Source organism: Eurypyga helias, unplaced genomic scaffold, assembly GCF_000690775.1.
Source record: "Eurypyga helias isolate BGI_N326 unplaced genomic scaffold, ASM69077v1 scaffold36687, whole genome shotgun sequence".
Lineage (NCBI taxonomy): Eukaryota > Metazoa > Chordata > Aves > Eurypygiformes > Eurypygidae > Eurypyga > Eurypyga helias.
This window is the reverse complement of record NW_010264353.1, coordinates 1-24,072: the sequence shown is the minus strand read 5'-3', so window position 1 is coordinate 24,072 and position 24,072 is coordinate 1. Positions and strand designations below refer to the sequence as shown.

The following is a 24,072-nucleotide window of genomic DNA, read 5'->3' as shown; positions in this document are numbered from 1 at the left end:
GAGGGGGATCCCCTAGTAGCCACCGTCCTCCGTGGGGGGGTCACGTCTGGAAATTCCCGATAGGTGTGTGGATTTGGGTGGAGAGGGGATGGGATACCGTGACGAGGGGTGGACATCTCCCCTCTTGCTCCGTGGTCCTGCGTGAGGTTAGGCCTCCCAGCTGGCAGCCCGTTCTTCATGCACTGTCTTGGTGTAAAAACGCACCGTTGTATAGTTTCATGCTAACTATATTATAATTTAGAGGATTTTTTTTTTAACGAAACAAAAAAAAATCCCTCACCTTTCATTCTGCCTTTTGATGTGTTTTCTGGTTCCTGTTCGCAGAGTACCGTCCACGATTTGACAGTCCACCGTGCAACTCCAGAGGATATTGTAAGTTTAATAGCAGTCACTGCTCCTTCTCCATAGTAAGGAGATTTAGCTGGTTTTCTAGTGTATTTACCGTACTTAGGGGGATATTTTCTGCCAGTGATTAATCTTTTTTAATTTATGAAAAGATTGTCTCTTTAGTATTCTTTGTTTATAGTATCATGCCACCCCAGCTCTAGGAGCTGGGATCTGATCCCTCCGCTGGAAATGCAGGATGATAGAATTACAGAATGGTTTGGGCTGGAAGGGACCTTAAAGCCCATCCAGTTCCAACCCCCCTGCCATGGGCAGGGTCCCCTTCCACTAGACCAGGTTGCTCAAAGCCTCATCCAGCCTGGCCTTGAACACTTCCAGGGATGGGGCATCTACAGCTTCTCTGGGCAACCTGTCCCCGAGCCTCACCACCCTCTCTGGGAAGAATTTCTTCCTGATATCCAATCTAAACCTCCCCACTTTCAATTTAAACCCGTTCCCCCTTGTCCTGTCACTACAGGCCCTTATAAAAAGTCCCCCCCAGCTTCCTTGTAGCCCCTTCAGGCACTGGAAGGTGCTATACGGTCTCCCTGGAGCCTTCCCTTCTCCAGGCTGAACACCCCCAACTCTCCCAGCCTGTCCCTGTGGCAGAGGGGCTCCAGCCCCCGGAGCATCTCCGTGGCCTCCTCTGGACTTGCCTCAACGTGTTCATGCCCTTCTTATGTTGGGGCCCCCAGAGCTGGATGCAGAACTACAGGTGGGGTCTCACCAGCGCAGAGTAGATCTATTTATCTCTCTCTATATAACAATGCTATCTGTATCTCATTGTTAGAAGAGGCAGGAGAGTATCTCTGGTGACTGACTAGTGTTAAATCAGGAAAACGCATTCTGTCTTTTCATGCCTGTTGTAGGTGGTACTGTTTATTTTTTTTCCTCCCTCTACATCTGAGAAAACTCTTACTGAGTCAGTGATGTAGGGCAGGTGAAAACGGAGACTTTCCTTATTCACCTTTGGAGACACTTCAAATTGGGCTGCTGTTGATGGCATTTTACACTTCTGGATGTTCGTGGGGCTGTCATTGGTACTGCCATGAAGTTAACGTGAATGGTACGCAGTGCGTGACCGATAAAATCAAGGAGAGCTTGTTGGCATCACCCTGCAAACACTGCTTTAGATCGTCCCTTGATTTTTAAAGAGGCTTCTTCTGCGTTTCCGTAGCTACGTCGCCGTGAAATACACAGATCAAAAAACAAAGCGCTGGCACATCTGGAGCTACAAGAGAAAGCACTGAAAAGAAAATGGAAGAAGCAAAAACAACTGGCTGGTGACTCCTTGGAGAAAAGGAAACTGACTCTGATGCGTGAGGTGAGAGCTAAATCTGCACTTGTAGCCTGCTGCAGGTGACACTCAGTGGTAGCGGAGAACTGCTCGTGCACATAGGTCAACGTTTGCTCCTCTTTTTGGGTAACCTGACTTTGTGTATGTGTAGGCTCTCCCTCCTGTGCGCGCTGCATGCGTGCAGTAGTGGGAATAGGCAGTATGACATACTACCTGATGCATGCAGTTGTGCGTTTGATCCTTGTTGCTGGGCCGTGCCCTCTAATTCTGCAGGCTGCTTTGCGTCTGAACAGGGACAGTTGGCAGAGCTAAACTGTGTGTTGTGAAAAGGATGTGTATTCTTTGTGTTCTTACTGCTAACTTGCCTTCTCCTCCCTCTGTCTAGTATTTTTCTTTGATGGAAATGGGAATATTTCCCTTTCTGAGAGGGGCACCTACATCTGCCGTTGCTTCTTTAACCAGAGAAAATGCAGAGTTCCAGAGTCAGAAAGGGTGAGGCAAGAAATTGGTAAGGAATTCCTCGTCTGGAAGGAAAATTGACGCAACAAAAGTTGAGGAGCCGTGGCTGCTAGCAGACAAACTTGTCATCTGGGAGTCAAAACGCTTGTTCTCTAGGCATTCTGAAGAACTCTGACTGCATGTATTAATATAATTTAATTTGCTTTTGAGTTTCAAATTGTAGCAGCAAAACTAAGCCTAGCTAACACAGACAGTAGCTGTCCCCATCCGAAAAGGGATTGCAGTGGTAGCCATCCTTTTGTTTCACACGGCAGGTGACTCCTTGCCGTGCGATGTTAAGAAAACTGATCTCAAATCAGTCCTTAGCTTTCAGACCTCATCAGCACTTGGGCAAACTAGGAATTATTCTTGTCGGTAAAGAATGATGATGAACAGTGCTCAGGTAGCAGTTAAAATAAACGTGATTTAGTAGTGCTGTAAACGTGCAGTGGAGTGACCATCACAGACCTCTCAGCTCTTTTGTAAACTTTCAGAAGTCTTTCTGTGATCTCTGAACGTTTGAGCATAGACAGAAACAAATGAAAACGCGTAGGAAACTGGAAGGTGATCTTTAATTCTCTTTGACATCTGCTTCTCTGCAATCACAGCAGAATTTTTGTGCTAATCAAGCCCTGCACTTTAATTTTGACCTCTGTTGCTTTCATACTTTTCTGCCAAGTGCATCCGGAAAAACTGTGGACTTTAGTGCAGATTTCCCGAACGTGACAGTAGGCTAATTTCAGTAAGCCTTCCATGCAGAAATAAATGATGTATCACAAAGGTAGTTTAGACCACCCTCGAAGGTTTGGTGTGACTACCTGTTATGCGCCTCCGTTACTTTGCGGATGTGAAACTCACCGTTAGGAAATACTCTTCTGTATTTCTTGCCATCACTCCTGGCAGTGCCCGTGAAATTTGCGCATCAAAGTTACTCCTTCCGAGTAGCTGTCCCCGTCATATTTAAGAGGCGACTTTATTCATTGTACTCTGTGTCTACTTCTGAATGGGAGAAAAAATGCTTTCAGATAGAAATTAGAAGAAGATAGTGTGAGGCGATATTAAACCTACCTGGCTGTTGCTGTTTGAAACCTGGCATCCCTTTGTGTGTAGGGGGAAAAAATAGATGGAGGAGACTCAGCATTTTCTCCTGTCCCTAGCTTCAATCTTGTTAGTTGCTAGGACCTGTTGTTCAGGGTAACTGGGAGACTCTTCAGTCTGTGTCTCCCAGTAGAGCACAACCACTGTGGATTGTCTCGTCGTCTTGGTGATCTTTTTTCCTTTGCTGCTGTGAGTGTATCTTCCTAAGCCCCTTGGATCCTACTCAACTGCCAGAGATTCAGAGATAAGAACTAAGGCGATGCTGCTAGTGGTGTGGGTTGTTTGGGGTGTTTTTTTTTTTTTTTTTTAGCTGTGGGTTGAAGAGAAAGAGAGCAAAAGTTACAAAATGAATAAGCAAAATTTTGATATTTAGGGGATTTGTCTGCATAAAAATCTGAATGAAAAAATAATATGAGTACGTCTCTGTAACTGTGGATTGTGAGTGTGTAGGTACCACGCTGATTGATCCTATAACAGCTTATTTTAAGAATAATGTTTGTGTATTGCACTGAAGGGTAGGTGGTGAATGGATTATCATAGCTGGGAGATTTTAGGATTAGTCCAGTATAATTATCTTTAGTAAGAGTCTGAAACAAGAGGGAAGGTGAATTTTCCAACGGCTAAATGGAAAGATTTAGTCAGTATCAAGTGTGAAAACAGCGTAGTGATTTGGAAAAGTAGATACATGAGGTGATGGGAAGACGAATGTTCGCTGATGTGCTAAATTGGTTATGAGGAGAAGTGTAATATATTGCATTGTAATTCACGCTCAAAAGACGAGAGAGACATGGAAACTAGTCTGTCTGAGACGACAAAAAACCAGTGTGCGTCCTCAAATCATGTGAATTGCCAGATTCTTTGTTTTGCTGAGTGTGTCAAACACCCAGCTTTTTGTAGTGTCGGGCTGGGAGCAGGAGAAGGGAGCGAGAGGATTTGCTCTCATGAGAAAGAGTCAGTGCTGCATTTTTTAGAAAAACAAGGTTCTAGTCACTCAGAATGAAGCGTGGGTTTCTCATCTATCTTAATTAGGAGCTAATTTCACAGCACCAGCTTGGCAAACATTGGTCTTGTTGGCTGTTCTCTTGCTGGCTGTTTAGAAGAACAGCACCAAAAAAACAAAGGAAAAATCCGTCTGCTCCGTATGAAATATTTCCTTCTCTGCTCTGCTTTCAGATTCTGACTGATCAATATCATTTGCAAGATGTGTTGCAACGCTCTGATCAGGTCATGGCTGTGGCAAAAGACCTGCTTGGGGATGCCCCTCGCACGCGAACAGGTAGACTCTCTCGTTTCCGTGCGGTAGTGCCCGTAAGGTCATCTCCCTGCTTTTCACAGGTAGCCTCACTTTGCAAAGTATTCCTTTTAACCGTTTTCATCCTCTAACGTGGTATGATTGATCCCACTCACGCTGGATGAATCACAGAGTCACAGAATGGTTTGGGTTGGAAGGGACCCTAAAGCCCATCCAGTTCCAACCCCCCTGCCATGGGCAGGGACACCTTCCACTAGACCAGGTTGCTCCAAGCCTCATCCAGCCTGGCCTTGGGCACTTCCAGGGATGGGGCATCCACAGCTTCTCTGGGCAACCTGTCCCAGTGCCTCACCACCCTCTGCGGGAAGAATTTCTTCCTGATATCCCATCTAAACCTCCCCACTTTCAATTTAAACCCGTTACCCCTTGTCCTGTCACTACAGGCCCTTGTAAAAAGTCCCCTCCAGCCTCCTTGTAGGCCTAGATGAGAATCCCCTGGCAGGGGAGAGCGAGCCGTGGCTGGTCATTCTCCTGTATCAGTCCATTGCGGAATTTCGTACTGCTCCCTGTGAAACGCCTCGGGCTCCCCGTTTCCACAGCCAAACTACCAGCCACTACAGCAAGCGCCAGTTTGAGCTGCTGGCGTAGCTGTGATTCTCGCCGCTGCGTGGGTCGGCTGCTTGCTCTTGGACATTGTTGCTAAATCAGCAGCAATTTTGTGCACAAGGTTTTTCCTTTCCTTACCCTGGTTTGTGGGTCCTTAAGCTGCTGAAAGGCAGGATTGGCTTTGCGTGCGACACCTTGAGCTTAGGTTCTTTTCTATGTAGGCTGCCCTTCTCTTTTGCTTATAATGACCGTTTCAGCCTATGCGCTGCTCCTGCACGAGTGCATTTATGCAGGTGAAGGGACGAAAGCCGAGCTCGTGGCTGAACATACGAAGGATAACTCTGTGACAGCGACCTACGCCCCTGTGGTGCGAAGTACGGGGACATGCCTTGTGGCAGAAAATCCTGTGACGTGGCACGGACAGAGTCCTCTGTCTTTTGTCCGATCCCTTTAGGTTTCCCTAATGTAACAATGGCTCCTCACTGTGACCTAGCATCATCTCAAGGACCCGTTGTACAAAGATGTGATCCTCCTGCTCAGCTTTCCATCCTTCATGAATCTGGCATGGATTCCCAGGTAACGTTTGTTCTGCTTCGCGCCTCTCCTGTGGCTTTTTTGTTTGTACAGAATAAGAATATTCAAAGGTAGAGTTTCTAAACCTGTTTGTGTGTTGTGTATCACGTTGATCACGTGCATGGAAGATGGTATTAGATGGAGGGGAGGTTGTTAGATTTGGGAATCATGTTTTTTGATTTCTTAACCTCTGAGTATGAGAAGCATCTTTATGTCTCATAGATGCTCTCTCATATTAGCATGCTCTCCCTTTTAAATTCTGGAAGTATCAGTAAGACAACAGAGTAATGACAGACTAAGAAAACCACTCTCGTGTCACTTGACTAATTGCTAGGTATTGCCGTACGCCTCAGACTTCCTACTTATGTTTGCCTACGTGGGGACATAGCCAGTTGGGCTCCAATTAATTTCTGATAACACACATGTAAATATACCCTAATTAACTCCATAGGCTTGATTTAGTCCTGCAAGTTTAACTCTTAATACTTCACATTCTTTTACAATTATTTAGATTTGTTTAAAAAGATCTAAAAAAATGTTTAAAATTTGTTTAAAATTTTGCTTGGATTGCCTGTGCGTTCGTTTTCCTTTTCAATAACGTGAGTTGTGCGAGGAACACTTGCTGTGGTTTGGGAACAGGCGTACGGCCCACCCAGAAAGCAGCTCACTGAAGACCAAAAGGGCTGTGGGAATGAGTGATGAGGTCATGTTCTCACAGTTCTCTAATCCTGTCTCCCACTACCTTGCACAAACACCTGTAATTTGAGTTGCAGTACTGCTCTGTCGTGTATTTTGTTGTGGTACTTGTGTTGTGGGGTTGTTTGTTTTTTGGTTTTTTTTTTTTTTTAATATGGAGAGTTACCTGCAGCAGCTTCGTAAGCTGTACCCCTGGGTTTCTAAAAGAAGCTCGTACTGAGAGTTGTCTGCTGAGCTTCTGTGAGATTTCCTTACGTGCCTATGAAAATCCTACTTAAAGGCTGTCAGCTGTAGCCTACCCTTTCAGTAGCTTGAGGAATCCTAATTCCAAGTTTGATTGCTGAAGTCTGGCTGTGAATGTGGTACGTAGGGTTGTCTTTTGTTCTGGCTGCACTTTACACACAGAACGTAAATGCAGTTTTGCAGATCTTGTTTACGAGGTTGTTTTGCTTGTAATGTCAAATGGCTGGAATTTTAGAAATGCTGTGCTTTAGGTTGTTTTTTCAATCTCCTGCCTGCTATATCTCTGTATTTGTTTTGGTAGAGTCTTTATAAATCATCCAAATAAAGTATTGGATATTGAATTAATCACTTGCTGTGTTACTTCTGGAGACAATTGTCAGTATTTCTTAGGTATTGAAGTCTTCCAGAACTCTTCCCACAGAGGTGTGTGCTTGTCTGTCTGTCTTTCTACTGAAACAATTGGGTTTGGGATTTTTTTTTTTTTCTTGAAACAGCTTCAGAAAATTGCTCTTTAACTTCTGCCAAAAGACAAATCAAAATTGTCTGAAGTCCCTTTTTATTTTCTTCATTGTCTCCTAAAAAGGCCCTTAATGAAATGGAAGAACGAACGTTACCAATCTATCAACAGGAAGATGGACACAGTGACTCTCCAAATTTCAAATCCAGCATCAGTCCTGGCAGGTCAGTACCAATATACCCATTCAGGTTTCCACCTTCTTAACTCTGGAAATAGATGGAGTTGAAGGGGTGTTGCAAGGGTACAGTTCAGTTACCTTTTTCGTTTCACAGCCCCCACCTTCTTTTCCTGGCACCAGAATTCTTGGGAAACCTCTTGTTGTGGCGTTCAGACTGGGAATGAATGTGAGCAGGGAAGTGACCTGAGCAGTTGTAGGTGTTTTTAAAAAGCCCTTTCTGGAGTACACGGATAACCTAGGGTCATGCTATTATCCCAGTACAGCTCACTGTTACGCTTGTTTTGAACGTAGGCTACTTCGGTTATTGAGAGAAGAAAATTCCTTGGTGAATTCTAAGCTGTGGGCTGAAAAGGATATGAGGAAAACTACCGTGTCAGAGGAATCAAATGTGCCTTTGACTCCACCAACTGTTTCTCCATCATTGGATCAGTCAGGTTGGATTTCCCAAATCCCAGCTTCTCAAGGGTGGTTTGGCTGTTTGCCGGATGCTGTCTGGAATTCCTTTTCTGGGTGGGGGTGAGACAGATGTGCTGATTCGGCTCAAATGAATTTCCAGACTAAAAAGCCATCTCTTCTAATAAAATAACTTTATAACATGTCACTACTAAGAACCTCTCTGAAATATTTCACATGTGTATTTGTTGTTTTGTGTTTAAATCAGCCCTCAATGCTACCAGTGTAGTCAAGAGAATCCGTTCACGACTTCAGGATGCAGACGAAGAAGAGGCTGCAGACTCCAGTTACACTGTGAGACGAGTGCTGAACCCCTGCTCAAGGAAACAAAAGCAGATTGCAGCAAAAGGTTTAGTACTTTTTTTTTTTAAAAAAAAAAACCCCATACCTCCCTTTGACCAAGGTCCTTGATATCATAAGAAAACATAGGTTGAAAGGGATCTTTGGAAGTCGTTGCAGGGCTGACTCCGAAGTTTGATTAGGGAGGGCTTAGTCTTGAGCATCTCTAAGGACAGACATTGCACAGCCCCTTGTGTGCTGTATTTCCCTGTGTTCTGCGTGTCCCTTGGTGAAGCAAAGCCCATAGCAATCCAGGAATTGTAAATATGGCCCTTTGATGCTACCTCTTACCTCCCTAGCCATTCAGTTCTCTCCTGTGTGGGGCTTTTCCGTGTCTGAAACAGCTTTCTGTGTGATGCCGCACAGACTCGAGGTGCATTTCAGTCCCCATATTCCACACCCGTTTGTAGGTGGGGACTGACATCGGATCCAAACTAACGTAAAAGGGTTGCTCCCTAAGTGTGAGACCTGGAAGCTGCTGGTATTTTTCCCTGGCTGTTTACTGGGAAACTGTTCCCATGCTTTTAACTGAGAAGGAGGAAAGTATAAACAGGTATCTGAGATAAAAGCACCAAACAGTCATATTTGAGTGGTACTAATGTGGTGGCAGAAAATACGTGTTTTGATGATCTGAAAATAACTGGAGTGACTGGGAATGTTCTTTGATGGTCCATCTCAGCTCAGGGCGAGAGTGTGTCTGTCCTTTGATTTACTTCAATAAACCAGGTAATTTCATTGGCAGTGCAAAGCTGAAATTCCAATGACCCCTTCCCTCTCCCTCCCCTCAGTGAAAAGAAAACAAACTGCACAAAACTCTGCAAGACAGGGGAGAGATGATTCTCTAGCTAATTCAATCCCCGCTGAGCTTCGGAAGGACGACGAGTCCAGCCTAGATGTTCTGAACCGCATGATACGTGAAGTGGAGCGTGAATTAGAGGCGTACGAGCGATGTACAGGTCGTGAGGTTCAGAAAACTGAGAGGAGTGAAGGCCTCACCGGGTTTACCTTGTCACTGGTGAACGCTCTCTGTCGTTTGATGCGCTGCCTCAGAGAGGTGAGAAGGCTCTGAATTACTTCTGTAGAGGGAATAAAAAGGGTTTAAGGTTACAATACGGATGTGAACTTTGATCTTGCCTGGCTGCCGATCACTTTGCAGTCTGTTATTTTTCTGATTGCTTATTATGAAGTCACTGCTCGTCGTTTGAATTGCTTGCAGTCAGGAGTTAAAACTGGGTTTGCCGGAAGCAGGTATCCTGAGTGAAAAGAGAGGTGCTGACTGCAATGAAAGTCTCTTAGGGGCTACTAGCAGAAAATACCCACTGAAATGGCTTAAAATTTGTTCAGTACATTCAGAGTTGTGGTGGGGTATTAACTACAGCCCTGCTTACAGCTTCGTTTTCTTCCTTTGCCTCCCAAAGGCGATGCTGCTGTCACCGGAGCAGTGGACCCAAATCCTCAGTTTTCTTGGAGGGATTCCTTAGCTCTCTTTCTATCCATAGCAGCAACTTTGCCTGAAGTACTCACTAGAGCAGTGTGCATCTGGGGATCAGTGGAATTCCATAAGGAAGACGACCTTTAAGCCACTTATTTAAAAAAAAAAAAAAAAAGATAATTAAGAGATTGTGTGATTTCATCTCTGGCCCAGAGTTATTCAAGATGCAGCAGTGGCACACAGGTTCAGCGGGCCTGCATAAAACTGTACACCAGATTGTGGCAGTTCCTGCACTCTTAGACAACATCCTCTGCTGCATCTATTAAAATCCCAATGCTGTACTTCATAGGAAAAGATGTGAAAGGATTGCTGATGAATGTGGAATGGTCCTATTTTGGTTCCTTTTCAGGGTATAATAATTCAGGAGGGGGCAGGGGAAAACCTACCTTATTTGAAACTTTGCATTACTTTTTTCTTCCTGGATGTGTAACAACTTCTTCCTTGTATTATCCTGTATTTAATCTGTAAGGAAGAATTTACTTTGATAAGGACTTGTCTCGGAAGCAAACGGTAAATAATCAGTTCAAGAGTGAAAAGCCCCTGCCATCAGAAGATGGAATTTGGCAGAGAAGGCTGCCTGTTTTAAAGGAAGTTAAGAACACTTGTTCTCTGTTAAAGTTGTAATACCAAAGCAGGGTGTTAGATTTGGTTCTTTTGCAGTTAGGAGGAAGGATCTTCTGGACTTCCAATAGAATGTTTTCCATTTATTAAGAAAACATCAATTTAATAGCATCAAATTAATATTACAATTGCAGTTCTTAGACTGTCCTTAATTTGTGTTCCACAGAAATGAGTTACTCTTGACCCTTGGGCTTCCTCCAAAACTATTGCAGGTTTTCTGTATCACTTTTATTTTTTCCTGTCATAGTTGCTGCTCTTTATGAATGAAACATTCGGTGTACCTTAAGAGCTTTTATCCTGTTCAGGCAGGTGGCCAAGGAGTCAGTGTTGAAGGAGGCTACTTGTTTTGAAGGCTGTATGCTGACTCTTACTTGTATTCCCCATTTCTACTGAGCACCTCTGTGATGTTTCTACTTTAATAGATGTGTTACCCTTCGTTCCTTCCAGGAGCTGATTCTTGCTTTCAGAATTGCCTGCAGCTTTTTAACATTTACTGCCTGAATTTGTGAGTAGAAATAGGCAGAAGTGGCTCAAGCTACAAAGTGTGGTTAGTCGTAGTCAGAGTTCCTCGAGGTGGCCAGAGCGCATTTGTAATCTCCGGCGACTTTTCAGTTTTTCATGGGTCTTTAATTACAATTAGGATTTGAGAATTCGCTGGCAGCTTGTCGGAGTATTTTTCTTAAAACCTGGACCCTGTGATGCTGGGAATAAATCAGGAATTGCATCTGGCAGTGCATTTCAAGGAAGTGACTTTGCAGTGGATATTTAAAAAGCCTCTGATTTCAGGGAAACAACCAGTCTTCAAGAGGTTTTGAAGCTTTTAGTAAGATTTCCTTCCTATTCTGGGGAGAAAAAAATACTTTCCAGCTTTGCTGCAGAAAAGCTGAATGCAGAAGAATTGCAAGAATGTTGCTTAATTTATTCTCAAAATTGCCTATAAGAAATATGAAGAGAAACTTGAATTACTGAATCTTTCATGAAATGTGTATTAATAAGTGATTAAAAAATCAACTGCAAGAAGCAGCTTGTGATTATAGAAGAGGTTGGAGAGAAGGGGGGAAAGAAACTTCTGAAATGTTAGCCAGGCTATATGAAGATCGCACAGATTCCCAGTGTGAGAGGGGCTGGAAGGAACCTCTAGAGACCATCTAGTCCAACCTCCCTGCCAGAGCAGGATCCCCTAGAGCAGATCACACAGGAACAAGTCCAGGCGGCTTTGGAAAGTCTCCAGGGAAGGAGACTCCACCCCCTCTCTGGGCAGCCTGTTCAGTGCTCTGTCACCCTCACAGGGAAGAACGGTTTCCTCATGGTCAGGTTGAACCTGTTGTGCTCCAGTTTATGGCCGTTGCCCCTGTCCTGTCACTGGACACCAATCCTTAAAGGGAAGTGGATGAACCTGTCTTGGTTCCTAAATGTATTTCAACGTTATCTTCCAAATGTTCAAATTATTTTTTTCCCTGTTCTATTAAGAATGCTGTTTCTTTGCAAGTCTCCCACAGCAAAAAGTTAGAGTATATGCATACTACATCAATCTGTGTTGTGCTCTCTGTATCCGCTTCTGCTTATTCAGATGTGGTGTTAAAATAGAGCTTATGAGGTCTGAGGTACACCTGGCAAGGGGCTGGAATGAAGATACCGCTTTTGGGCTATACCAGACCCAAATAATAGAATCACAGCATGGTAGGGTTGGAAGGGACCTTAAAGATCATCTAGTTCCAACCCCCCTGCCATGGGCAGGGACACCTTCCACTAGACCAGGTTGCTCCAAGCCTCATCCAGCCTGACCTTGGACACTTCCAGGGATGGGGCATCCACAGCTTCTCTGGGCAACCTGTCCCAGTGCCTCCGCACCCTCTCCGGGAAGAACTTCTTCCTGATAGCCAATCTAAATCTCCCCTCTTTCCATTGAAACCCGTTACCCCTCTCCTGTATGCTGCTGTTAACCCTAACCCTCTCACCGTGCATCAGTGTAAGACACACAGCTGCTTGGAATCTTTTCCTCCAGGACTAGGTTAACACTGTGTAGGATGAGGAGCCAGAATAGCTTGTCCAGATGCTCTAGGGTATCAATAGGCTTCATCACTGCTATGAGGTGTAAGTTTTTGTTTCGTGCTCTCTTTGGTTTCTAAAAATGCAGGGCCATCTACCTTTTTTTTCCATTTCCCGTGCCAGCCTGCTTGGCTTGGATCAACACAGAAAAGCTGTGTCTGGCTGGAAGAGAACCAGAACATGGATGGCGTGTCTGTGGTAGGCTTAGAGGAGAGATAGCTGCTTGTCTTAGATACTGTCACTAGACACCGTGATTTGTTATCAGAAATATTTATTCATTCACTTTATGTGGCTGCAGAGCTGTTCGGTCTTAATGCTTCTTCCTGGGTGGTTTTTCACTTCCGCTCCCGGTGCCGCCAGTAAATCATCTCGGGTGTGCAACAGGCAGCTCCTGCTCTAATGGCCTGTCTGCAGCCGCAGAGAGCATCCCAGTTCCTTTTCGGGCTCTCTTGGCCTTTGGAGATGGGATGTATTATTCAGGGAACCCTTTGAGTGAATGCAGGTGAGCGTGTGGGGAAGGGCTCCGTCTGCTAGTTCTCACCTGTGTGTGACTTCAGCTTCCACTCCTTTAGCTACAGTGGTCCAGAGAGTGGCAGTTGTGAATTCTGTTTACCCATTAGAGGTGGAAGAGGCTCTTTTGTGTCTTGTAGCCAGGCTTCCTGTTCTGCAGTGGTCTGTCTTAAAGCGATAGGCACTGGAACAGGTTGCCCAGAGAAGCTGTGGATGCCCCATCCCTGGAAGTGTCCAAGGCCAGGCTGGATGAGGCTTGGAGCAACCTGGTCTAGTGGAAGGTGTCCCTGCCCATGGCAGGGGGGTTGGAACTGGATGACCTTTAAGGTCCCTTCCAATCCAAACCTTTCTGTGATTCTATGATAGATGGATAATTCTTTTTGAGGTCAAGAGGTTCTTTACAGTAAGGTCTTTTAACTACTTGAGCATGAGACAACAAATAAACCTTTCCGTCTTCCTCAAGAAAAGAAACGAAACCCTGTAGAACTTTTTACCTCTCTGAGAGAAAACATTAGGAAACAAGTATTTTCATTATTTAGTCAAATTTGTCTGCATTAACGAACTGAGGAAGCTGAAGAGTAGGCACAAGTAGCACAGGGTAGTGACGAGCATCAGCACCTCGAGTTACTCTATGGTTAAGTGAAGATTCAGTGACGTAGAAGCCGGTTTGCATGCAGGGAGACAGTGCTTGTAGTTACGGCCTGTAGTTACCAGTTTTAGAGGCGGAAGAAGAGGGATGCGTAGGATTCCCTACGGTGTTCTGGAATAACAAAGAAGGAACGGTAAGCCTGCTGACAGTTCTCAAGTCCTGAAAATTGGATTTTTGTTGTGAAGGTAACGAAGTCAATTTAGCAGTAGTGGGAGGAGCTCTTACAGTGTGATGTCATGTGGTGCCAGTCCCAAATATGAATCTGATTTGCTTTATAGCAGGCTTTTAACTTTTTCTCCCACTTTAGAGTGAAATGCAGCTGCGTGAGACGGAGGCGATGAGGCAGCAGCATAAGGAGATGTTGAATGAACACAGAGAACTGATTGATGCCCTGACTGCAGAAATACTTCTTGTGAGGGAAGAAAACGTTGCTATGCAGGTACTGAGCTCCCCCCTCGCTCCTTACCCGTCAGGGTGACTTCTTAGCATACTGAGTTGTCTCACAAATGTGTCTCAGTGTTCAAGAGGTTGTAACAATAGGCAAAAAGAACATTATGAAATCGAATGAGGAGCCTAAGAACTGCAGTAGGTATGAGGTGAGGGGAAGGAATGTTTGGAAAGGCATTGTTTTATTTTCATTTATGCTGTTTAAAGCCTGTGAAAACGTTAGTTCTGTGCAACTGAGCTTTACTTTATCAGTTTAAAAGTTCCTTCCTCCACGCTTCTATACTGTTTGTAGCGCTGGAGCAACAGACCACTATTTTTTTCTCTTCAGTTTGCAGTTCTGGTGGATTTGTTTAATGGTTACATTTGGGAATAAAGCAACCTTGAAGAGGAAGTGGGGCTGTGAGTTAGGAAAAGGAAAAACAAATACTTTATTTGAGGTAGGAGAGGAAATAAAGGAGGAACATTGGAGACATTACTACTCAATACCTCACTGGAATCCTACAGATTCATGCAGTGGTATTAAGATGCCAAATTTCTTCTCAGGGCTGCTTGTGGTATGTAATTTTCTAACTCACGTTGCTATAATACAGATCTATGTGTATCTCTCTTTTTTTCCTTCTTCCTTCAGAAGAAGCTTGAGCAGTACATGACAGCAACAGATGAACAGCTGGTCTCTCTCACACAAGCATTTAAAGGCCTCCCTTTGGTAGACCCTAGAAGAGAACAAAGCCCAAACCATTTTGGAATCACAAGCAAAGGTCCAGCGAACAGCCAAGGTGCGTGAAGGATGAAACAGGAGTGAGTTGTGGCTAGTTTATCCCTGAAGTGGAAAACCTGGCATTTAACAGATGTCTGCTTGAATAAATACCTCTTGCACGAGTGTGAATCTCGCTTGTGGAAATTCCTATGCGATGGGCTCTGCGGTGAGCACAAGCGCTTTGCTGCAGATTATTTTTTTAGCAGTACTGTAGGTTGTACTCCATCCCCACTGGCATCTTTGTCTGGATCAGGAGTCTGAGATTAACCTTCTATCCAAGTCCTGGGCTTGAGCTTTAAGTGATACATAATATATTATTTAGAAAAAGGGAGGGGAGTAGCCTTCCCCCATTAAGATGGCTTACAAAGTCATTTTTTTTCTGAGGGTCCAAAAAATAAAAAATCCCCCCAAAACCCGACTGAATCAGGATCTCTCCTCTCTTGCTGAGGCAGCCTGACCCTGTGAGATTGGTTTTTCCACTCCTCCACAAGACGCTGGAGGTCGCTGCTGACCAGAAACAGCTGCTGAAGCCTGTGAACTCTCCCGGCAGACGGCCGTTCCTTGGTGTTTGTGAACGTGTCGGGGTGAAGGAGCAGGGGGAGATGTACCACACACCCAAAGTTAAGCCAGTAGGTGGTTGGTGGCCCAACCAACCAAACTTGATTCACCTCGTACTTCTAACGTTCCTTCACCACGGAGTTTTCTCCCGTCTCCCCTGAGTGGTGGTTTAAATGCCTTGGTTTTGCTCTCAAGGTCAGTAACTCCTTGTGAAAGCGAGATTCCTTGGAGCTATTTGGATTCCTTAGTTAAATGTTGGTTTTGTGGTCATTGTTGTGGGCAAAAACTTTCTTCTTGACTGTTTCTGTGGAGCTGTCAGGAAGAAGCCACATACCAGATCCCTGTAAAAGCAAACAAAAAATCCCACCCCAAAACATAAAGCGTGAACAATCACAAAAGTGCCCTCAAAACCAAAACCAAACAAAAACCACCAAAGCAAACAGACAAAAAAAAACCCCAAACCTACATATTCAACAATTCTGTAGGACTAGAATTTCCAGATCTTCTTTTCTTATTGATCTCCCTTCTCAGGAAAATGCCTTTTCCTGAGAGAAAAGCTTCCTAAAGTCACAAAACCACTTCCTCCTCCTCCATTAGGAAATCCTTTCTACCCTTAAGGCATCTGACTGGATGTGGAATGCTTGAGGTGGCTAGTTTTAGCAGGGAAACTGCGGGTGAGTTAATGCAGGACTGCTCGGGAGAGAGGAAGAGTGTCTGAGGGGGGTTGCAGGGGGGATATTGTGGTGACAAATAGCACGTGAGGAGGATACTTTCTCCTTTCTTGCCAGGGTCATTGAATAGCGGGTGGCAGGTTTTAAATTCAGTCTTGGAATCTCAGTAATGTGAACCAGAGGCAATATTTTATGGGAACAGCTGCTTCTGGCTCTGTGCTTTTTGAAGGGTCCTTTTTGGCTCTTGCATTTTGGGATCAGAGATGTTCTGCTCATTTTTCCTGAACATAAGAGTTCCCATTGAGATTTTTCTCTATATTCCTATTCCCCCCCCCCCCCTTTTTTTTTTTTTTTTTTTTTTAATTCTATCCCTGCTTTGTCTTTCTTTAGAAAAACCTGATTTGAGCTATTTTGAGCCCAGGACTGATGCAGCCAACAGGGAAGATATGCTGAAATTCCCACAGGAAGAGCTTCCTTTCAAGTTTCCTCTGAGGCCTGGTGCCTCGGGAGCCGGTAGAAGCTTGCCAGCCTACATCTTCCAGCCAGCTGTGCTGTTGTCACCTCCCCGGCAGAAGAGCAATCAGGAATTGTCTCTCCTCCGGAATGGTGAGATCCCTCTGGCTGCAGGAGACTTGGGAGTCTGTGTGGTGTGTTATTCTTCCAGTCTTCCAGGTTCACGGTACCATTGGAGATGAAAACTTTTACTCTCCGTGCCTAGACACCTTGGTCCTACAGCTGGAATATCCTGCTTCTGCACCCAGATAGGCATTTCTTTTCTTCCTGTGCCTGTTGTAAGATTTCCTTTAGGCTCTCTGTCCCCTGCAGTTCTCCATCTACTGTCTGCAGTGGGAATCCAGACTGGCATTTTTATCTTGTACTGTTTTTCATTGTCCCTTCTGTATGATTTGCTGCAGCAGTTTGTGACGTACAGCCCGTCATCTCAGATCTCCATCTGATGGTGGTGTAATCCGGCCTCCATCACCTTTAACGGTGGCTGAAGAAGTTTTGGGTGAGATTACACGGTGCTGGGTAATCAGATCAGCTCACTGATGTGAGTCAGTATCCACAGGCTTCAGGAGTTTCATAGGTCGGTAGCTCAGTTCTGGTCGTTGGGAAGAGGGATCAGGGATGATTTCGTCGTTCATCAGGGATGATTAGGGAAAGTATTTCTCATTTAAATGTCATGAAGTGAGCAAAAGAGACGATCCTCTGTGACTCCCAAAATTAGCTGTTTCCTCCTGCAACTGTCACTGTAACCACGTGCATCTTGCTGAGTGTGCTAGGCCCCTGCGACCCTCTGTTGTTGGGGGGCAGGCGGTTATGTCTGTGGCTAGCTTGATGGTTGCTGGCAGGAAGTAGGGCACGCTAGTGGGGTTTTGTGCCTTCCCTCCTCCTTTTAGCTTTGTTGGTAAGTCTTTTCCAAGTCAGGAAAATAACTCCAAAGTCCTTCTGATTTAAGGAGTTGGCAGGACAATTGAAAGTTTATGTCTAGTTTGAACTTTTTGGTGGTTATCTGTGCTGCAGGGGAGGCACACGGCAAAGCAGGAGGAGGTCGACTAAAGGTAGTGTTCTGCAAAGAACATCTGGCATCAGTGCCATTAAGAACTGCCAGATGCTGTCTGGCATTTGAAACGAGGATGTAAAACTCTAGTCCTAGACTCCACTATAGTTTAGCTGTGTGAGAAATGTATTATTCCTCTTTTAAGACTGTTAAGGATGCTGCATGGTTCAATAAACGTTAAATTTCTTGAATGTGTCTTTATGGAAAAAAAATTAATGAAACAGATTTATGTGTCAATTTTTAAATGCCATGCTCTGCTGAAGAGGTAAAAGCTAAAGCTTGGGAAGGAATGGGCTATTTGGTATATCAAGCATAGAAAAATCCGGGTTTGATCACAAAATCTTACTTAACACGTAGCAGCTGAGGGTGCTGTAATATATTTGGTCATGTGTGTGGTGTGTCATCTGTTTGCTAGTGATGACCACAAAAATACCTCCCTCCCTCTGTTGGCCAGAGTACTTCCCCTTTCTTAAGGATTGAGTAAATAGCTAGTTTATTATAGTTCTGTTATGCCAGAAGTCTTGTATTATTTTGTTGTTCTAAAAGTTTTTTACCATTGCCAGAAGTCTTGTATTATTTTGTTCTAAAAGTTTTTTACCACCCGGTATGAATATCAGAACTAAAACACAAAAAATAGAGCTTATTAGGTAACTAGATGGTGGAAAATGGAGCACTAAGTAGTGGTTGATCTATCAGCTAAGAAATTCACAACGATTTTAGCTACTTTTCTCCGACTTCTCTCTCAATTTCCAATTAAATCATGTAAATGTAAGACTCTCTGCAATAGGAAACATTAAACTTGGCGAGTTCTCGCAGCACGATCTTGCACAGAGTGATTCTGATAAGTAACGTTGCACGGTTCAGGCCAGATGTTACAATGCAAGTTCCTACTTGTTTACTACTAGCCTAATGCCGTAAAGTCACTGAGGATCACATCTCCTTCCTTACTGATCCTTTATTTCTTGTTTGCAGTGGTGACAGCCATTTCTCAGTCTCCTGAAAACACTGAGAGCGAGCCATGCAAGGAAAGGAGCTCACCTTCCTCCCTGAGAACACAGAGCACAACTGAGGAAAACGGGCTCATCTCTCAAAGGCAACCAGTTCCTCCTGCAGACAAAGACCTGGGGAGCTCCCATGGGAAAATCAGTCTGTCCTGCCCAGGTGACACCAGAAAAAACGTTACAGCCGAGGAGTTATTTCAAAACGGTGATCTGCTGGGACAGATAGCTGAGCTCACACGGCAGAACTCCCTAATTAAAGCTCAACTGAGCAAATTCAGAGCCTTGTCTGAATCGGACACAAGTGACTGCCTACCTCAGCCAGACCCAGTCCGAACTGCAAATCCTAGTCCAGACTCTTCACAAAGAGAGGTGAGACTTTAACAGCAAAGGAGGGCTGGATTCCCCTTTCTGCTGATCTGTTTTCCTATAGCTGACTGATGTTGTAAGTCTGCTTCTTCCCAGTTGCCAGTTGTTTAAGGAAAAGAGTAACAAAACAAATACTCTTTTCATTCAGTTTCATGGAGACTTTGGTGTTTATCATTCCCTAAGGAGCTCAACAGTAGTTTCTTATATTGGGCCTCTGTTGTGTATGAGTGCTGAAAAGTGTGCAGCACATTTAAGGTTATCCTGCAGAAAGAGGCCTGATTGCAACATGAACAGGGGTACCTCTTGTAGCTTGGGTAATACTAACAGTTGAAAGCACCGCACCGACCCACAGGGTCTTGTCAAGCTTGTAAAACACCTATTTAAACCCATGCCCAGCGAGAACTGGGAACGCAGCTGCAGGGTCAGAAGGGGAGAAAGACCTGGAATCTGGTGCAGGCATTGCCCAGCGAAAGCCGAGACCTGATCAGTGCTGCTCTCTGCATCCAGGAACAGCTTCCTAGCAGCCACGGTAAAGGGGGTTAACTCTTGCCTGGCTGAACCCAGCACATTGCAGGAAGACCAGTTTAAAATACTGTTGTGTTCAGTCAGTTAAGGACCCAGCTACAGGAGAGTAAAAGGGACAAACCTGATTTTTCCACAGGAGGTTCTATGTGACTGTTTACTTTCAGTGTGAAAATTAAATGTGTAGAAGCACTTGAAATAGATTGCATGCTCTCCCTGAAGGTGCAAATCCTAAGTTTTTAATTGGAAGTCATTATCCAATTATCCATGTAGACTCATCTCGCGGTGTCGAAGAGCTTGGAGGAAAGAATTGCGGAGCTGAATCGGCAGAGTACAGAAGCACGTGATAAACTGTTGCAGCTGATAGACCAGCAGAAAGCAGCTGCTGTCAATATGGTCCCCCCTACGGCATCTCCTGTTCTGCCCCCATCCCTCAATTATACTGGTAAGTACCAAGCTTTGGGAGAAACAGAAACCAGTAAGACAATTGCCAGAGGAGGCCACAGAGATGCTCCGAGGGCTGGAGCCCCTCTGCCATGGGGACAGGCTGGGGGAGTTGGGGTGTTCAGCCTGGAGAAGGGAAGGCTCCGGGGAGACCTTATAGCACCTTCCAGTGCCTGAAGGGGCTACAAGGGAGCTGGGGGGGGCTTTTTACAAGGGCCTGTAGTGACAGGACAAGGGGGAACGGGTTTAAATTGAAAGTGGGGAGGGTTAGATTGGATATCAGGAAGAAGTTCTTCCCGGAGAGGGTGGTGAAGCACTGGGACAGGTTGCCCAGAGAAGCTGTGGATGCCCCATCCCTGGAAGTGTCCAAGGCCAGGCTGGATGAGGCTTGGAGCAACCTGGTCTAGTGGAAGGTGTCCCTGCCCATGGCAGTGGGGTTGGAACTGGATGGGCTTTGAGGACCCTTCCAACCCAAACCATTCCATGATTCTGTGATGTTTTCCCCTTTTGGGAGCTGTCTGTCCTTACCTGATTGGATCAGCAGCTGTGGTCAGTGGTGCACTTGCTGTTAATGACTGTGTGGTACCAACTCTCCTTACTTCAGAGAGCTGAAAGTACCTCAGCTAAACTTGTGAAGTTAGCTGCTTAGTGTTCAGTCTCCTGCAAATACCATGCTTCGTGGATAAACCTGTTCTTTGCTGTCTCCTTGTCTGCAGAACATTTCTGCTACACACTCAGTGATGGGCAGAACTAGACTTTTCAATCAGTCCTCTCTGCTGGGGAATCTCTTCTAAAGATATGAAATATTTACATCAGGTTTCTAAAAATCCTGTCAGTCTCGTTAGCCAATTCTCAACCACATTTTAGTTATTGGTCTTTTGAGCGCTCTCTCCATCAGACTACCTTGCTGAGTTACTGCCAATGCTAATAGAAGGAAAGAACTAGAGCTTCCAGTCGTCTGAAGAGGTAAATTAGCGAAGGGAATACTCTTACTGACTCAAGATTCGTAGATTAGCTGCCACATTGAGCTGTGGACAGAAACCCTTCGCAGCAGGTGAGGGCTGCCCTGCCTTCCCACGGAGTTACTGCACTTACAGGCAGAACTGCGCGTCAGCACGTAGACGTGCTCTGCCTAGGACACCCCCGCTCTCAAGGAACACAGTAGAGAAACTGGAAGTCTCTAAGCCTCCGATTCCCAAAAGCCGGAGGGTTTATCCGTGGAGGAATCATTCTGTATCTGTGTGCGCCGTCCGTTGTTGCTCCAAGTATCTGCTTTCAGTATCTGTCATTTTCCAGTGGGTGTGGGGCTGAGCAGACCTTCAGCCTCGTGTTTTCCGTGCTCTGTGTATATTCCGCTCAGTTATGAGGAGTGATGTGATGTTTCCCAAAAAAACAGGAAAAGGCAATGGATGCTGTGAAATGTTGCTGTGTTCTCATCCGAATCAAGCTGTTATTTACTGCCTAGAAAATGCAAGGAGGACAGCAGAAGTGTCTCTTCCCGTGGCAGTTGCTATGGACAGCTCCAACGAAGACAGTGTTTCCCCTGCCAGTGTGACCAGTACGAGGAGGTAAGAGTTAACCCGTTACTCTTCCATCTTTATAGTATCTTGATTACCCCTGATGCAGAACTTGAACACCATGGAAAAATTGCCATGGTTTTCTTTGGCTTCATGGACTTACCCTGGCTTCCTCACGCTCCACTCCATGGAAATGGGGCCAGAAAAAAGCTCCATGGGAAAAAAAGCTATTGGGTCCAATAGCTTTTTCACAACTTCCATTGGTTGTATTTAAAATGCCTGCAGGGTGACGTAAGGCAGATGACATGGGCTGTTGAGGAGGGGTCCTAACGTAGGATCTGAGACCTAATCCTAGTAGTCACTTCCGTTCTTCACCTTTTCAATCTCACCTCTCCAGGTCCGTAGGCGACTCTAGCAAACCTTGCTCACCCCTAAGCTCCCTGTCAGAAAGTGTGAAACTAAATCCTGTCAGCCAAAGGCCAAAGGTAAGACTGGAACGTCTTCACCCGGGAAGTTCGATCGTGGTGCCGTAAAAGGCAAAACCGAGACAAACAAAGGGGGAGAGTTCTCCCCCGCCTGAAATCTGCTGAGGCGAATTCACTGCAGTTTGGATGCTGGGCAGTCGCTACGGGGACAGCTGAGTCCCGATGACGTTAGTTATTATTTACTAGTGAATAATCCGGTCACTACGTTTGCTGCTGCGGTGTCTTCCTGTGTTACAACTGGGAACCTCTGGCACCTTTTCACTGGTGGCTCCGGAGGATGCCAAGCGCGTGTCGTGATCTACCCGCGGCGCCGCGCAGGAGAGGCGCGCAGGCTCTCACCTGGCCCTTGCACGAGGCAGTTGCTGAGGGATAAGGAAATCCAAATGAAAAGAAGAGTCGCCAGGCGGGATTTCTGATTCCCGATGTGCAAAGAGAAGACCAGACCGCAGCCAGATGCTTCCCTGGGAACTCCGGGCTGTAGTACAGTCTAATTCTCCCTGTGTGCTTGAAAGCAGCTGTGAGGATAGTTACGCCGTCCTCCCTGATGTCCGGAGTAGCCTAGACTAGAGTGATAACGAGAAACCAGGCTAGGGTCCAAGACTCCCTACCCTGGCAGCGTCATATACATCCCCAGAGCGAAAATTTGGGATACTTAAGGTTAAACTAGGTGTCTAAGGTAGGTGGAGTGGCTACCCCCATCATGCCGATGGCGGATGGCTGCTGCGTGTTGGCGAACTGCTGCGTAGCAATCCTGCATCAGCCGGCGCTAATTAGCAGGAGACTTAAGCCGGGTGAATTTAATTTGGTTTCCTCTTTTGCAGGTGGAAAAGCAAAAAGGAGGCGGCTGGTTTGCACTGTCAACGCACGTCGTGTGAAGGAAGCCGCTCCCGAGTCCTGTATTTTTAAAAACTGTAATGAACCAAGATTAGACCCCAGTAGCCCCCCCTCTCCAGACGGACAGCGTGAGTCTGAAGTGCTTTCCCGACAGCCCGTTTTGGTTAAGGAAGGTCCATACACTGCGTTCGTGCCGTACAGGGCGCTGTAGGACTTCCCGGGACCGCGTGTCTGAGCTGGGCGTGCTCCTGCAAACGGATCTCTCGCAGGGTCGCCAACAGGCCGCCGTCCTAACGCGAGCGAGCGCGTGGTGGAGAGCGGCGTCGGGTATGCGGTGGGCAGCGGCTTTTCGGAAATGGGTGTGTTCACGCAGCGTATGGGAATGAGAAAAGATCAAGGAAGGCAAGCTGGGAGATGAGGAAGCCTGCCCGTTTCCTCCTGCTGTGGTTTACACGTGCTCCCTGGAGTTGTGTTGTCTGTGCAGTCACCGTGTCGGGGATTACATCTGCACTTGAGGACCGCTTTTTGAAAGCCTCCCGTGGTATTTTTATAGTAGATATGGAGCGACTGATACAACAGAAGGCGGAGGTAGAAGAGCACTCGCCTTAAGCTGTTTGTTAGGGGGGTGTATGTAGTGCTACCGACTGGTTTTGTGTTGGTTTGCTTTGACTTCTCAAAGTGGCCGTCCTTTTATTACTAGAAATCAACATTAAAACCTGGGGCTGGGAGGAAATGCTTAATTCCTGTTCCTTACGCTGTAGGAGACCTGGGCAAACACCTTGATAATGGGGGTTTAAAGGGGGAGATTCCCCTCCCTGTTTTCCTTTCTGAAGGGAGTGGGGGTGGTGTGGTGTTTTCCTTTTAAATGGATTTAGAAAAATCTAAAACCACGTGGGATTCAAAAGGCGACCTGTTCTAATGGTCAGTGGCGTTTCCGCCGTTCACTTTTCCAGTCTTCACTTGGGGACGTGAAGGCGGCCCCCCGCCTGCACTTTGTAAAGTGCCAGTTAAACCTGCTTGGCAGAAACCCCCCCGGAATGCCAAGGTTAGGAGGGGCTGCCATGGTGCCCGCACGTGGATACTGCTGCTTCTGAGCGCTCCGCTTGCTGCGGCTGCTCCGTAACTACCGGGTCTGGGATTTCCTCTTGGAGCATGGGCTTGAAACTCCTCTTTTGAGTCATGGTCGGATTTTCTTATCGTGGAAGCTGCTCTGTCAAATAACTGATTCTCTGTAAGTTGAGTCATCCAGCTGCATTCCATCTAAAAACACGGGGATGAGCAATGCCGCGGGTTTTCTTTCACAGCGTTAGTGAAATCCCATAGAGATCAGTAGATCTCGGGTTCGGGAGAACTGCGGGTCCTGCATCCGAGTCGGAACGGGGGAGGGACCTGTTCCCCCGTGGAGCAGTGTCTGCAGTGCAGAGCACCCCGCTTGTGGCCGTTGCTCGCCCCGG

The 24,072-nt window shown here is 45.9% G+C and overlaps 1 protein-coding gene across 1 annotated transcript; it reads left to right on the top strand.

Moving 5' to 3' along the window:
- Nucleotides 1–324: 324 nt before the first annotated feature.
- SPICE1 (spindle and centriole associated protein 1) lies at nucleotides 325–22,659 on the top strand (the record flags this gene model as incomplete). Its single annotated transcript, XM_010156370.1, has 16 exons — nucleotides 325–372; nucleotides 1,562–1,708; nucleotides 4,451–4,553; nucleotides 5,590–5,711; nucleotides 7,231–7,328; nucleotides 7,634–7,776; nucleotides 8,004–8,144; nucleotides 8,923–9,188; nucleotides 13,763–13,894; nucleotides 14,531–14,678; nucleotides 16,279–16,494; nucleotides 18,422–18,819; nucleotides 19,612–19,783; nucleotides 21,248–21,350; nucleotides 21,697–21,784; nucleotides 22,606–22,659. Coding segments are annotated over 16 exons (2,379 nt in total), but the record flags the coding sequence as incomplete, so codon positions are not given.
- Between the last annotated feature and the right edge of the window lie 1,413 nt (nucleotides 22,660–24,072).